Here is a 14,747-nt window from a genome sequence, read left to right on the forward strand (position 1 = left end):
TGCCACAATAGATTACAGAGTGTCAGGTAGCTTTGTAAACTCTGACCCACACCAAAATGTCAGAGTCTCTGCTATCAGAGTACCCCACCATTGCCAAGTCCCTAACCAGCGAGCTCCTAGAGCACCATCCATCTATGTAACCCCTGTTGGATGCCCCCACAGCTCCTGGTCTGCCCTAGTTGAAAGCCTTTGGCTCCCCCTTACTTGGATACCTGGGCATGGAGCTTCATTTAACTTCCTGCAACTATCTTAAGTAATAGCCAACTAGCCATCTCTCTGGGGGAAAAGGACCTCCACAGAGATGTCGTCCATCCAGAATATTCCAAAATCAAGTGACTTTCTAAAAAAAACATTTTTTTTTTAACGGATTCACTTTTATCCATGTCATGGCCACATACTAGCTCAGGTCACACTCACTGTCCCTTCCCAGAATGGAACTAGACACCCATTGGCATCATTGCCTCATATCTGGTCTTTCTCCCATCCATCGTGCACACCTGGATCCGAGTGGTCCTTCTACATTACAAGTACACATCTGTCCTTGTCACTTATTTCATGGTTGAAAAGCTTCTGTGCCCACTCAACCCAACCCATCCCCACAGCCCTCTCATTGAAGCCCATTCATTCTCTAGTTTGGATGAAAGGGCCCTTGAAGATCAGATCTTTGCTTATCTCTTCAACCTTATCTACTTCCTAACCTCCTCTTCAAGCTCTAAATTCTACATATTCCAGTACTTATATGCAGTTTCCCGATATTACCAGGCATCTCTGCTCTTGGTGTTACCTGTATGCTTTCACTTTAACTTGTACCTTGAACTAATCCCACCTGCACCTCTTTCTCATCTTAACTGGCTAAATTCTGTTTGTGCATCTTGTCTTACTCTTTCAGAACTGCCTGTGTACTTTGGTAGCAGCTGTACTAGTCTCTACAGTTGTGAGGCTGGTGCAGGACCGGGCCGTGTTTTGTTCTGTTGTGCATAGAGTCGCTAGGAGTCAGAAGTGACTCGATGGCACCTAACAACAACAGTAACATGGAGTTGTGTGTCTTTCCTGGGCTACAAACTCATTGAGGGCAGGAAGTATGCATGAAAAGGCTTCAAAAAGTTTGTGGAAAGATGCAATTCAAAGATAATAGAATTTCCCCAAAAAACTCTATGAAGTTCCTTTATATTGTTCCATGCCTCATATCACCGTTTGTGCTCAGGAATCGTATATACTCAAAAACTCAAAAAGTATTTGTTGAGTAAGCAAAGGTTCTATGAGATTTAGAGCAAGTTGCCTGGTATGAAGGTGTGGAAAGGATGGATGGGTGGGAGAGATAGTTCAACAGAGAAAAGCTACAGAGGTCAAGCATCCGAGGTGGCATATTTCTGGTGACTGCAATGTCCAGGGTGGGGCTAAGCAAGTAGAATGGAAGTGAAGGTCACTTGGGTAGAGAATATAAGGAAATTCTGACCTAATAGATTGGATGAGTGACACTCAGGAGAAATCAGGCGCACGGTAGGGTGGGGAGGGAAGCTATGAGTCAGACTCCAAAGGTCTCTTAACAGATGGTCTGATTAAGGCAGGGTGGTGCCTTCATCTATAGTCCTGCTTCAAAGGAAGAGAGGAAGGAAAATGAAAGCAATGACGACTCACCCAGGACAACTACTGGCTCAAGAAGAAAGATGTTCCTGATGTCTGTGGGCATGAAAGAATGAAGACCCTCCATTTCAGAAGGTTTTGAGATGATACAATGGAGGAATTTTCCAGAAAGCTATGGATGGTGGTGGTGATTGTGTGCCATGGAGTTGGTTCCGACTCATAGCGACCCTGCATAGGGTTTCCGAGGCTGTAAATCTTTATGGGAGCAGAAAGCATCTTTCTCCCACTGAATGGCTGGTATCGAACTGCTGACCTTGAGGTTAACAGCCCAACTGGTAACCAATATGCTACAAGAGCTAATGTACCTACAAAAAAGCATACCATTCAGAGAAGGCTTCCCAAAGAACCCAGTAAAAGGGTGTAAAAGGTGTCTATGTTGTTGTTGTTGTTAAGTGCCATCGAGTCGGGTCCGACCCATAGCGACCCTGTACAGGGTTTCCGAGGGTGTAAATCTTTACGGGAGTAGAAAACCTCATCTTTCTCCCGCGGAGCGGCTGGTAGTTTCGAACCGCTGACCTTAAGGTTCGCAGCCCAATTTGTAACCACTACGCTACCAGAGCTCCTTAGAAGGTGTCTATCTACTGTGTAAATTCAAGAGGCCGAATGATTCCTTCCAGTTTGGTTTGAGAATTGCTCCAGAAATGTCTACTATCTTAAAATTACAATTCTCAGCTGTAGTGCCCTTAAAGATTTCTCGGGCATCCTTCTCTGACCCTGAAAGTAAAGGCATGGAAACTCTGTGTATGGGATTGTCCACTGCCATGCATTTCTTTATTCTGGGGGAAATTGGGTGCCGACTTGTTTCTGCGGGATGCCGGTAAAATAGAGACCTCCCTTTGGGATAACAGTGAAAAACCAACTCTCCTATTTTCAAAGACAGGCTGTAGGGGTAAAGCCATCATTATATAAAGTTTCAAAATTTGATACACTTGCATTCTGCTTTTTAGAGAGGACTGGGCACTGCCTTTGGAAGTTTAGAAAAGGAAGACGCTGGGAGATAAATGCAGGTGCTAACAGCTTCCAGAATCCTAGCATTGCTCGGAGAGCTTTTTGACCCCTGAGCCCAGACAGACAGGTCCACCAACTTTAGCAAGACTGGCTGGTTTTTCTAGTATGACTTTTGCCTTCTGATAGACTTGAGACCAACTGTGTCTAGTTGGGATGAACTGTTCTTTTATGTGCTGACATTTAACTTATATTTGATCTGCATACTCATGAGACAGATGAAGCTAGCTTTCTATTTGGTGGTGCATTCTTTGCATGTTACATTGTTGTTGTTGTTAAGTGTTGTTAACTCACTTCTGACTCATAGTGACCCTGTATAAGGTTTCCAAGGCTGTTCATCTTTGCGGAAGCAGAAAGCCTCATCTTTCGTCTGAGGAGCAGTTGGTGGGCTTGAATTGCTGATCTTGGGTTAGTAGGGCAGTGCTTATCCTACAGAGCTACGGTGCTCCCTGAGTGTTAGGGTGCATGGCACTAAGGTGAGTAAGAAGAAGCGGTATGGCCTGGAAACTTGTTAGAAATATAGAATCTTGACCAATGGAGTCACTATCTGCCTTTCGACAAGATGCTTTGCTGACGCCTGGGCCCAGCACAGCGTGAGAAACCGCCCCAGACTGAAAGCTGGAGTCTGAAAGACCTCGGAGTCTGAGGGTGCTGCAAATGGTTAATGCACTCAGCCGCTAACTAGAATGTTGGAGGTCTGAGTCCACCAAGAAGGGTCACAGATTTCCTTTGGAAAACTCAGTCATTGACCACCCCCTGGGCCCTAGTTCCATTCTGACCCATATGGGGTCACCAGGAGTCAAATTGTCTTGACACCAACAGTTGTTGTTGTTGTTAAGTGCCATCGAGTCGATTCCGACCCATAGCGACCCTGTATAGGGTTTCCTAGAAGCAGCTGGTGAACTTGAACCACCGACTTTGCAGTTCAAATGGCTTTGCAGTCTGGCACATTAACCCACAGCGCCACACCAGGGCTCCTACAGTAGCTTGTCTAATTGTCAGTGTCTAGCAACCTGCTCTTCAACTACCACCTCCTTCTTTCTAGTTTATTCCTCTACTATGCTGATTTCAACCATCCTTTGGCACTCCAGGGCATTCCATTGATGCCACCACCTTCACATGGTTTCTTGTCTTCTGCTGCCCTTATCCCACCCAGGTTTCCTCACTGCCCTCCTCACCAGACTTAGATTCAACAATCCATCACTATTATTTCCTTGTACATACCCTATCTTACTTCCCCCCCCCATGGAATTATTGAGCAAAAATATCCCTGAAGGAATTCAACTCCCCACCTTCCTGTGCCTGTACCTTCGTCTTAACCAAAGGTGGCTGATGAAAAACATACATTCATCTTTCTTTACACCTTCTATTTCCTCAAATGTCCACTCCCTCTGCACTCTGAGCCAAGGACCCTGCTTCCTGTTTCACTAGGAAGATGGATATCTTCAGAAAGGAACTTTCATATGTTCTCAGCACCATGTCTACCTGCCTCCCTGGCCCTGTGTTCATGCTCTGTGTGTCCTCCCATTACGAATGGGAACACCTGGGTGCCATCCAAGGTCAGTCCCTCCAATGTGTACATGATGCCCTTCTCTTTGTATTCACTCAAGGACATCACTCTAGAGAATGCCTTCCTCCATCCCCTCACTAAGGAACTCTGGTAGCATAGTGGTTGCAAGTTAGGCTGCTAACTGCAAGGTCAATGGTTCGAAACTACCAGCTGTTCCATGAGAGAAAGATGAGGCTTTCTGCTCCTGTAAAGATTTACAGCCTCGGAAACCCTATACAGGGTCGCTATGAGTCGGAACCGACTCCATGGCACACCACCACCACTGCTGAATCCTTCCCACCAACATCTAAGCGTGCCGTAATATCTCGTATCCTGAAAACAGAGTAAAACAAAAACTTGGTTTTGAGCTCACATTCCCCTCTAGCTATCATCCCACTTCTCTCTCCCTCTTTAGAGAAAAACTTTGCAAAATAGTTGCCTACACTTAAGGTCTCTCTTTCTAGAACCTTCTTCTTTCTAGGTTTCATTCATTCTAGAGCCAATTCAAGTCCAGGTTGCCTGCTTAGCTCTCCAATGAAACAGCTCTTACCAAGGTCAACCGTCATCTCTGTGGTGCTGACCTATGGTCAGCTATCAAGAAGATAAATCTTACTTGAACCACTAGTTGTATTTGACAGAATTGGAGCCAGCTACACTCCTTGAAAGGTATGCTGGTCTTCAAGCACACAATGCCCACTGGGTCTCCTCTCACACTAGGTTCCCCTCCTTAGAATCTTCAATTGGCTTCTTGCCATAATTACTGGGGGGTCTCAGGCTCAATCCTTGGCCTTGCCCTTTACTGATGCTCACTCTATAAATGATCTCATTGCTACATTTGAGAACTCCCCAAATTATATTTCCTGCCTGGACCTCTCCCCGGAGCCCCAGATTCCTACATTCCACTACCTACTTGGGTGTCTAACAGGCATCCAAACTTAGCATGCCTCAAAATGAATTCCTAAATTAATCGCTTTACACCTGTTCCTGCTAAGTCTTCTCCATTTCACCGAGTTGTATCCTTCCAGTTGCTTGAGAAAGAAACTTTAGATATCAGTCAATTACTGTCAGCTATGCCTTCTAAAGTTATCGAGAACAGGACCACTTCTTGATACATCCACTGTTAAAACCCTGGGCTAAACCCTGCTATCTCTTGAACCTTCACACTTGTCTCCCCACTAAAGTCCTCGGCCCCTATAGTTTTCACAGCATAGTCAGGGTGATCCTTTCAAAATGTCAGACCACATCCCTTTTCTGCCCTCAACCCTCCCCAAAATAGCATCCATCTTGTTCAGAGTGAAAACCAAAGTCCTCATGTTGCAGTACAGATATAGAGCATCGGCATGCCCTCCAATGTCTCCTCGTCCCCTGCCCTCTTTTCCTACTCAGCACTCTCAACCTTGTTGGCTTCCATCCTGTCCCTCACGCTCACCAAGCACATTTCCACCTCAGAATGTTGGTCCTGGCTGATCCCTCTGCCCTTCCATACACAGGGCTCACTTCCCTGTAAAAACACTAGAAATAAAATAACACCTCACATTCTCTCCTTCCATCATGATAGAGAAGAAACTGAAGTTGTCAATTATTTCATTCTACTTGCATCAACAATCCAAATGCAGTCAGGCAATGAAACAGCACACAGCTTTGGTCAAACCTGCTTCAAAAGACCCCTTTAGAGTTTTAAAAAGCAAAGATGTCACTTTGAGGATGACCTTGCATCAGACCCAAGCCGTGGTCTTTTCAGTCCTATGTTGCTGTTATGGTTGGTAAGTGCTGTCAAGTCAGTTATAGTGACTCTGTATAGGGTTTTCAAGAAGCAAATGGTAGGTTTGAACCACTGACTTTGCAGTTAGCAGTCCAGTGCTTATCCTACCGCACCACAGCAGAACTCCATTGTTGTTGTTGTTATGTGACATCGAGTCAGTTCCAATTCACAGGGATCCTGAGTGAGCCACATCAGGACTCCACATGCATGTGGAAATTGGATAATGAAAAAAGAAAGGTGGTTTAAAATAGTGGTGTTTGTGAGGAATATTGAATATACCATGGACTTCCAAAAGAGCAAACAACTTGCCTTAGAAGAAGAAGAATCCGAATGTTCCTTGAAAGCAGCAATGGTGAGATTTTAAATGGTTTCCTTTAGACACATCATCAGGAAAGATTCATTGTGAGAAAAGGACATCGTGTTTGGTAAAATAGAGGGTCAATGAAAAGGCGAGAAGCCTTTAATGAGATACAGTAACTTCAACACTGGTCTTAAACATACCAAGCATGAAGACGGGACTGGGTAAAGTCTCATTCCGTTAGTACATATGGTCAACACCATTGCAAATGACAGCAGTGTGTCTCGGCCCCATCACACTTTAACTCATCCAGTATGATATGTATTGAATGGTTTGCGGGTAGCTGTCTCAGGACTAGAAACTGCCTCACCAACTAAAATAGTACCTGACACGACATTTTGATTGATGGTGACCTTAGTTGGTTCTGATTATAGCGATTCTATGCTGGTGTGGGGCTATAGGGTAAGCACTGGACTGTGAACTAAAAGGTCAGCGGTTGAAATCCACCAGCTGCTCCTCAGAAACCCTGTACAGGGTCTTTATGAGTCAGAATCGACTCAGCGACCCTGAACATGAACAACAACATTAACAACAGAACAGAACCCATCTTGGTCCTGCACTATCCTCACAATCAATCACTGCTGTTTGAGCCCATAACTGCAGCCCTTGTGCCAATCATCTCATTGAGGGTCGTTTCTCTTTATCGCTGACACTCTACTTTACTTGTTCAATTATAAATTCAAAAACACGTTAAGTCAGTACAGCATTTTTAAGTTGTCAGAGCTGTGTAATGCATTATCTTGTTTCAGCCTCATAGGCCTATGTTGTTGTTGTTAAGTGCTGTATAGGGTTTCCAAGGAGCAGCTGGTGAGCTTGAACTGCCAACCTTGCAGTTCAAACGGCTTTGCAGTCTGGCGCATTAACCCACAGTGCCACACCAGGACTCCTATGGTTGTTGTTAAAGTGCCATCAAGTCAGTTCCCAGTCATGGCGACTCTGTATAGAGTTTCCAAGGAGTGGCTGGTGAGTTTGAACCGCCAACCTTTCAGTTCAAATCGACTTGCAGTCTAGTGCTTTATCCTACAGCGCCACACCAGGAGTCCAGGGCCTATGGTTAAACTATCATATTACTATACTTTTTGTATGTATGAGGAAAGAGAGGTGGAGGACAAGAAATACCCCACAGATATCAACTGGTAGAGCTAGAATTTAAACCCGGGCTGTCTGAATCCTGTTAATTTGAAGCATCTCTCCAGAGATGCTAAAATGAAGTGCCCGTTCCTTGCAAGTATGAAAGAACCACTCTACAGAAAGTCAGCTCTTTGCCTTTAGCAGAAATGAAGCTTTGTTAAGAGTTGAGGAATGGTAGTTGAAAAAGTGGGGTGAGACTCCTCCAAAAAGACGGGCAAGAAGGGGCTGAGTGCTGGGCAGCACCAACATTAAAAGGGCACACGAAAGATTCTCAGTTTCTACGCGTCTCCTCCTGCCGCTGCCGGGGCCCCCACTCGCCTGGGAAGCGAGTGATCTGGAGTCCGCCCGACCGCGCGGGGGCGCCAGCTAGCCAAGGGGCCATTGCGGCGCCGCCCGACGCCGCGCCCTCGGCGGCTGCGCAGTGCGCACGTCAAAGCCGGGCTCGGGCTGGAACGGGGAGCGGCGCGGCCTGGGAGCAACCGACCCCTGAGGAGCGGGGCAAAGGAGGAGGTAGAGGCGGCGCCGGACCCACAGTAGCAGCCGCAGCCCGAGAAGCGAGCGAGCGAGCGAGCGCAGCAGCGCGGCGGCCGCCGCGGGAGTCCAGAGACCGCCGCCCGCCCGCGCCGCCGGGGAGCAGCACCAGGAGCAGCAGCAGCAGGCGGAAGACAACGGAGGGGCCGAGCGCCCGAGCCGCGAGCGCGCAGCCCGAGGCGGCGGCCGAGGACGGGGACGGCGACGACGCGGAGGCAGAGAAGGAGCCGCCCGGCGCGCCCAGCCCCGTGAGTGACCCCCGGCCCGGCGCTGCTCGTGGCGCGGACACCCCCCGGCTTCCGCCCACCCGGCCCGGGGTTACCACCATTTTCTCGGGTCGTCACGGCCCTGAGGCGCGGGAGCGGCGGCGCTAGCCTGCCCACTCCTCCCTGGGCCCAACCCGATCGGCTCTCCTGCAGTCTCTCTCGGCGCCCGGGGCCTGCGGGCCCTGCCGCCGCTTCCAGCGGCTCTCTGGGAGGGTTTGGTGGGGGGGCGGGGGAAGCTCGGGGGCGTCCCCGGCTGGAACCAACTGTCACTCCCAGCGTACCCGGGACCCCGGCCCCGAACAGCTTTCCATGACCGCCGGCTTAGTCAGCATCCCTGCGGGAAAATGCCTAGCCGATTCCTACTTAGGAATAGTGCGGTCAGAGCGCGCCCGAGTTCGGTTGGAGCAGCCGGGGTGCCGAAGGAACTCAGAGGTGAACGGGGCCCCGCAGTCCCCTCCCCCGAGGAGCTGACGCTCTGGTGGAGGAGATAAGACTGCCACACAAATAACCCCGATACCAGGAAGGAGGTGATAAGTCTGGTGAAGGAACTCCTGGGTGCTGAGAAGGCCCCCCGGGAAGAGCTCACCGGCCGATCACTTCCGCCCTGCTGAAATTGACAAGGCTTTCTCGGCCAGGCGGCGCGGAGCAGCGGGGTCTGCAGGGCCCGATGGGACTTAGGAGAGGCTCGTTGCAGAAGAGGCCGGGTGTGGAGGGGGGCAGCAGAGCTAGAGCACAAAGGTAAAAAGAAAAGAAAAAAAGGCCTACCCTAAATATAGCGGCGAATTCAGTTTGTTGTCTAGCGCGTTGGGAGGTATTTGGGGGCCCGATCCTTGCATGCTGGAGAGGAGCTGTGGGTGACATTCGAAGGGAAACTTGGAGCTCTTGTCCCCGTGACTCAGGCGCCCGGAAATGTAGGCTAGGGGGTGCTACAGGCGCTCTACTGAAGAAGAAAGGAGCTAGGGAGACTCAGGCAGGAGTTGACAGTCTGCGCCCTGCGCTGAGTGAATGCAGTTTGGGATCGATTTTTGACAGTTCCCCGGATATCCTAGGAACTCCTTGTCCGGGCCAAGCGAGAGTACCGTTTGTCAAAGCTTCAGGCGGGTGAAGCGCCATGGAAAGAGGTGTGTGCAGTTAATTTTATCTTACCGAGGGCCATTCTGTTGGTGTGCTAGTTAAAATGCCCACGAATCCTTACCGCGGATTAGGCGCGGACATTTGGAAACGTAGATTGCGCCTTGGAGATGGCAATTGTGTAAAAGAAGCTAAACAGATGATTTTTCAAAGTCAGATGTTTCCTAATATTCTGGGATAGATGTTTGGACGTAGAATTTTTTTGTAGTAAAGTAAAACTAATTTCGTTAGAAAAGTCATTTTTAAGCTTTATTTTGTACTGTGTTTTCAAATTACTCAGCAAATAATCTAGCAGCTGTATTTGAAGTCCCGATTAAATGATCTCTGGAGCCATTTTAGAGCCTACGTTGGTTTTGTAAGCACTTTTGTTGTTAAGTTTGTATGACAAGAGGATGCCAATTTACTTTTTTTAGTTGGGGGTAAAAACAACTTTCTGATTATTAAAGTGATGTATAATCTTTGCAGGAAGCTTTAAAATTTAGGAGGTACTGGAAAATAAAGCAAGAACTACCTTAGTTTCTAAGGAGCTCTCTGGTAGCGTAGTGGTTACGAATTGGGCTGCTAACCTGAAGGTCGACAGTTCGAAACTAGCAGCGGTTCTGCTCCTGAGAGGATTTACAGCCTCGGAAACCCTGTGCAGGGAACCGGCTCCACGGTACTTAACAGCAGCAACAACCACCTTAGTTACTAATTTACCATTTGGATTTGGTTACTTTTAGTATTTTTGCATATTTCCTTGTCTGTCTTTTTCTGTGGGTTGTTTTCTGTACATGATAAAATACATTGTATACACACACACAGAGGTATGCATACACACATCTTTTTTAGCTTTTATTATGCTTTTGGGGGGTCATTAAATATTTTCACAACAACAATATTTTACTGAAGTAAGGGAAGTCTTCTTGAATTTTTTTTTATTTTTTTTTTATGACAAGGAAGCATTTAAGTGCCTTAGAGCTGGTTCCAACTTGTAGCCACCCTGTATAGGGTTTCCAAGGAGCATCTGATGGGTTTGAACCTCCAATCTTGTAGTAAGCAGTCCAGGGCTTATCCTACAGCACCACACTGCTACTGTGGGTAGAACTTTTTCTAAAGTTTTCTTGTTTGTAGTATATTTCTTAGTTTCTCCATATGATTTAAATCTTCTTGTTTGTTGAATACAGAAAGTTTTTATTCCTTGGTGGGACACATGTTCTCAGGTATGGGATGGATTGCACAGATCTCGGGTCTCTGAGTGGATATATTTGAAAAGATTACTTTCATAGCTATATACTTCCCATTTTGTGATACAGCTCCATCCCTTCCAAAGCCCAAGAAAAGATCTGGGTACTGGTGGCACAGTGCATTAGACATTGGGTTGATAACCCCACCAGCCACTCCTAGAGAGAAAGATGAGTGTTTCTGCTCCAGTCAAGATTTACAGTCTCGGAAACTCTATATTGGGTTGCTATGAGTTGAAGAATAAGGCACCAAACCGCAAGATTGGAGGTTCACACCCACCAGCCACTCCTCAAAAACCCTATACAGGGCTGCTATGAGTTGGAACCATCTCAAAGGCACTTAACAACCGCAACAACATGAGTTGAAATTGACTCAGTGGCCGTGTGTTTTTGTTTGGTCCACACAGGTTAATTTCTTTCTCATCTTGATATCCCAAAGATTTGGGCTAGATGCGTTTAGTTTTTTCTATTGGTATTTCTTTTAATAAAACAAAAAATTGGATTTATGGTGAAATCATTGCTTTTTGTTGTTTGATTTCAAGGCAGGCCCTTTTAGTCCATTAGCATTTTCAGACTTCAGGTTCTTGTATGAAATCAGTTTCTTTCTTTTTTTCCCTCTTGTGCTGTACATTCTAAAATGTATTAATATGATCTGTTTGTAATGAGACATAAAATAAATTGCTAAGTTAGACTGTGTTCATTTTCTAAAGTTAATATAAAAGAATAATTGGAAAAGTAGTCTGAGGTGTGGTTTCATTTGACTCTTTCCTGTATTTATAGGTTGCAGATAAAGCGTCCTTTGCTACAGTGATTATTTACTACAAATATTTTTTTTTGGTCAGCTTTGAGGGATGACAGATTACTGTGGCTACTGCCACACTTGCCAAGGAGGGTGACCGCTGGTCATTCACATTTCCACCACCTACTTATAAATGCACAGACATACATCCTGGCTCCCAGTCCTACCTGCCCCCACCTGGCAAAAATCAAATCCAGTAGGAGGTCCGCTTCCCTTCCAGGCAGTGTCTTCTGGTAATCTTTCTGGTTGTGTAGTTGTTAAATTTCACTTCTATTTTAAAAATTCATTTTCTTCTTTTCCTTGGATCTTTTTAAACTAGGAATTTAATTTTATGGGTGTCCTTGGGTATTACAGAAATGGGTAATTGATCAGTGGGTTAGTTGGAAGATGACAAAATGTTGGTAAAAGGTCGTTGTCTGATAGACTCTTGGGAAGAAGATCAAACCTCTGTGAACATCCCACCCTGAGCCCGGGTTAACTTGCTTATGATTTGTTTTATTATTTAACCATCGAGGCATAAAGATCATGTGTTCCATGACAGCACTTAACACAACAATTCTGTGAATGCATTTCAAATCAAGTAGTCTCAAATTTGCACCGCTTAATTGTCATGGTGTTTATTGGAGGGGAGACTAGTATTGGAGACTTTCTGAGTGAAAGAGGGGCTCAAGCTTTAGGAGAGATTTTACTTTAGTGTCGTATCACTCATAATGCCCGTCCAGGTGGACCCTAAGCGCAGCCTTTTGTCAGTCCAAAATGCAGGGACAGAGAAAAGTGACGTGAGTAGACAGGCTGGGAAGAAACTCCAGGTCAGTGGGCGGCTTCTGATTCTCAGACCCTGATGGCAGGATGGATGGGGTGTGGATGACAGGTGGCTGCTGTGGCGGCCGCTGCTGCTGGTGAAATAAAGCTAGCCGCTTGTTGCCACCAGCAGTTTGTTTTTGGTGCTGTGTGTGTGCGTGGAGGAAGGGAGAATGGCATGCAGAGAATTGCAAGAGGTCAGTCAGGTGTAAAGTGGCCCCAAAGGAGGAGGTAAAGCCTGCCCTGGCCATTTAAGTTGGCAGTGTTGAGCACATACCTACCTATTTGTATAATCCTTAATAGGTTGTATCTAAGTTTAGATCTTGATACTCAGCCTTAGAACATGGTGGCTGAAGTTGAGGCTTGTGTTTGCTTGTGTATACAAGGAGCCTTCAGAAAGTTCATGGAAAAATTCCATCATCTTTTAATTCCATTGTTCCACAAACTTTTGAAACCCCGCCCCCTCAAGTTTCTCAGCTTATTTGTGGCAGGCCTGGATCTAGAATTTGGTTCTCTTCATTTTTTAGCTACCATATATTTATGTGTAATTTTCATATGCCTAGTCACTTTTGTGGGAGTCATGGTGTGGTGTTGTGGGTTAATGTGCTGAATGGCAAAATCACTTTGAACTCCAAGGTCAGTGGTTCAACTTCACCAGCTGCTCCTCGGAAACTCTATACCAGGTCGCTATGAGTCGTAGTGGACTCGATGGCACTTAACAAGAAGTCACTTCTGGTGTAGCAATGTAGGATCAACACTAGACTGCAAACCGCAAGGTCAGTGGTTCAGACCCACTAGCTCCTTCGTGGAAACCCTATACAGCGTCGCTATGAGTCGGAACAACACTTAACAACAGTTACAAAGACAGAAAATCTAGTTAACCAACATATGAATGACATTTAGTCCTTGACAACCTTATCCAGAGCCCTGGTCTGGTGCTGTGGGTTAATGTATGGGACTGCAAGGTCAGTTTGAACCACAAGGTCGGTGGTTCAAGCTCTCCAGCTGCTCCTTGGAAACCCTGTACAGGGTCGTTTTGAATCAGAACTGAGTTGACTGCACGCAACAACAAGAACATTATTCAGAAGTGTAGTTGTTGAGAACTAAGGAAGTTTGGGTGTGGCACTGTAGGATAAAGCACTGGACTGTAAGGTCACTTTGAATTACAAAGCTGATGGTTCAAACCCACCAGCTGCTCCTTGAAAGCCCTGTACAGGGTTGCTGTGAGTCGGAATCGACTCAGTGACTTAACAACCACAACAATAATGAGCAAGTATGGGAGTCCTGGTGTGGCACTGTAGGATAAGCATTGGGCTACTAACCACAAGGTCGGTGGATCTATGAGCTGGATAATCCTAGGCAGGTTCCTAAACTTCTCTCTACCTTAGACTTCTCATGTGTGAGAAACAGGAATCTGTTTGAACCTCAAGGTCGGTAGTTCCTGCTCAATGGCCACTCCTTGGAAACCCTATAAGAGATTGCTGTGAGTCAGAACCGATTTGACAGCACTTAGTAGCCACATAACCACCTTAGCAGAGGAACCCTGGTGGCACATGGTTAATCGCTCAGCTGCTAACTGAAGGGTCAGGGATTTGAACCCACCAGCTGCTCCTTGTGAGAAAGATGTGGTAAACTGCTTACCTGAGGTTTCCAAAAACTATACTCGTTGTTGAGTAGGTTTTGACTCGTAACGCCCCTTTATCACCGAGTAGAACTAAGTGCCTCATAGGACTTTAAATGTTAACCTCTTTACGGAAACAGCCTGCCACATCGTTTCTCCTGTGGAGCAGCTGGGGTTTGAACTACCAACCATTCCATTAGCCACTGAGTGCTTAACCTCAACACTACCAGGGCGCCTTTCATAAAGGTGCTGTAGACACCCTGTGGGGCAGTTCTGTTCTGGTGTGTAGGTCACTGTGAATTGGCACCAGCTGGACCACACACAGCAGTTTTAGAGGATTGCTGGTTGATGAAATGACTACAACTCAAGGGCTTGGGACGGGGCCTGCTGGTACCAAGAGCCCAGATAACATAAGTTTGTTGTGGTGCTAGTGATAGGCCTTTCAGGTGGAAGAAACCTTACAACCAATTTAGTCAAAATGCTTCTGTCCACCGAGGGAAACCCAGAAGCCCACAGTAACGAGAACTCTTCATTAAATCGGCTCGCCACCACGTTGTGTTTGGTTAACTTTGAACCTCATCAAGTGGAGCTTTCTGAGAAATAGTCACTTGCCTCCCGTTTCTCAGCTTATTCGTGCCAGGGCTGGATCTAGAGCTTGGTTCTCTTCATTTTTTAACCAGTTCACTTGAAAGAAATTAAGTGCTATAGGAGGTTGTATTCACTGTGTATTTCAGAGGCTGTGCCACGTAGAGTCCTGACCCCTTTAGTATTTTTTATTAAAGACATGGTGTTTAATGTACTACTGTCCATGATATTTGTGACATCACTAACATGTTTTTTTTGGAAGGGGGTCCTATAATGGATTTGGTTTTTATCAAGCTGAAAATTGAAATACACAAGGACCAAGGGAAATAGACACATTGCTGGAT

General features: G+C 46.3%; 1 protein-coding gene across 1 annotated transcript in view; it reads left to right on the forward strand.

Moving 5' to 3' along the window:
- The window catches only part of LOC102827655 (collagen alpha-1(III) chain-like), a 137,996-nt gene extending 129,279 nt beyond the window's left edge, over positions 1 to 8,717 (forward strand). The window contains exons 6-7 of the mRNA XM_006866797.1: positions 7,725 to 8,333; positions 8,400 to 8,717. Coding sequence (XP_006866859.1) covers positions 7,725 to 8,333; positions 8,400 to 8,717 — 927 coding nt within the window. The remainder of the gene's footprint in view (positions 1 to 7,724; positions 8,334 to 8,399) is intronic.
- Positions 8,718 to 14,747: the final 6,030 nt, after the last annotated feature.

Source organism: Chrysochloris asiatica, unplaced genomic scaffold (genome assembly GCF_000296735.1).
Source record: "Chrysochloris asiatica unplaced genomic scaffold, ChrAsi1.0 scaffold00096, whole genome shotgun sequence".
NCBI lineage: Eukaryota > Metazoa > Chordata > Mammalia > Afrosoricida > Chrysochloridae > Chrysochloris > Chrysochloris asiatica.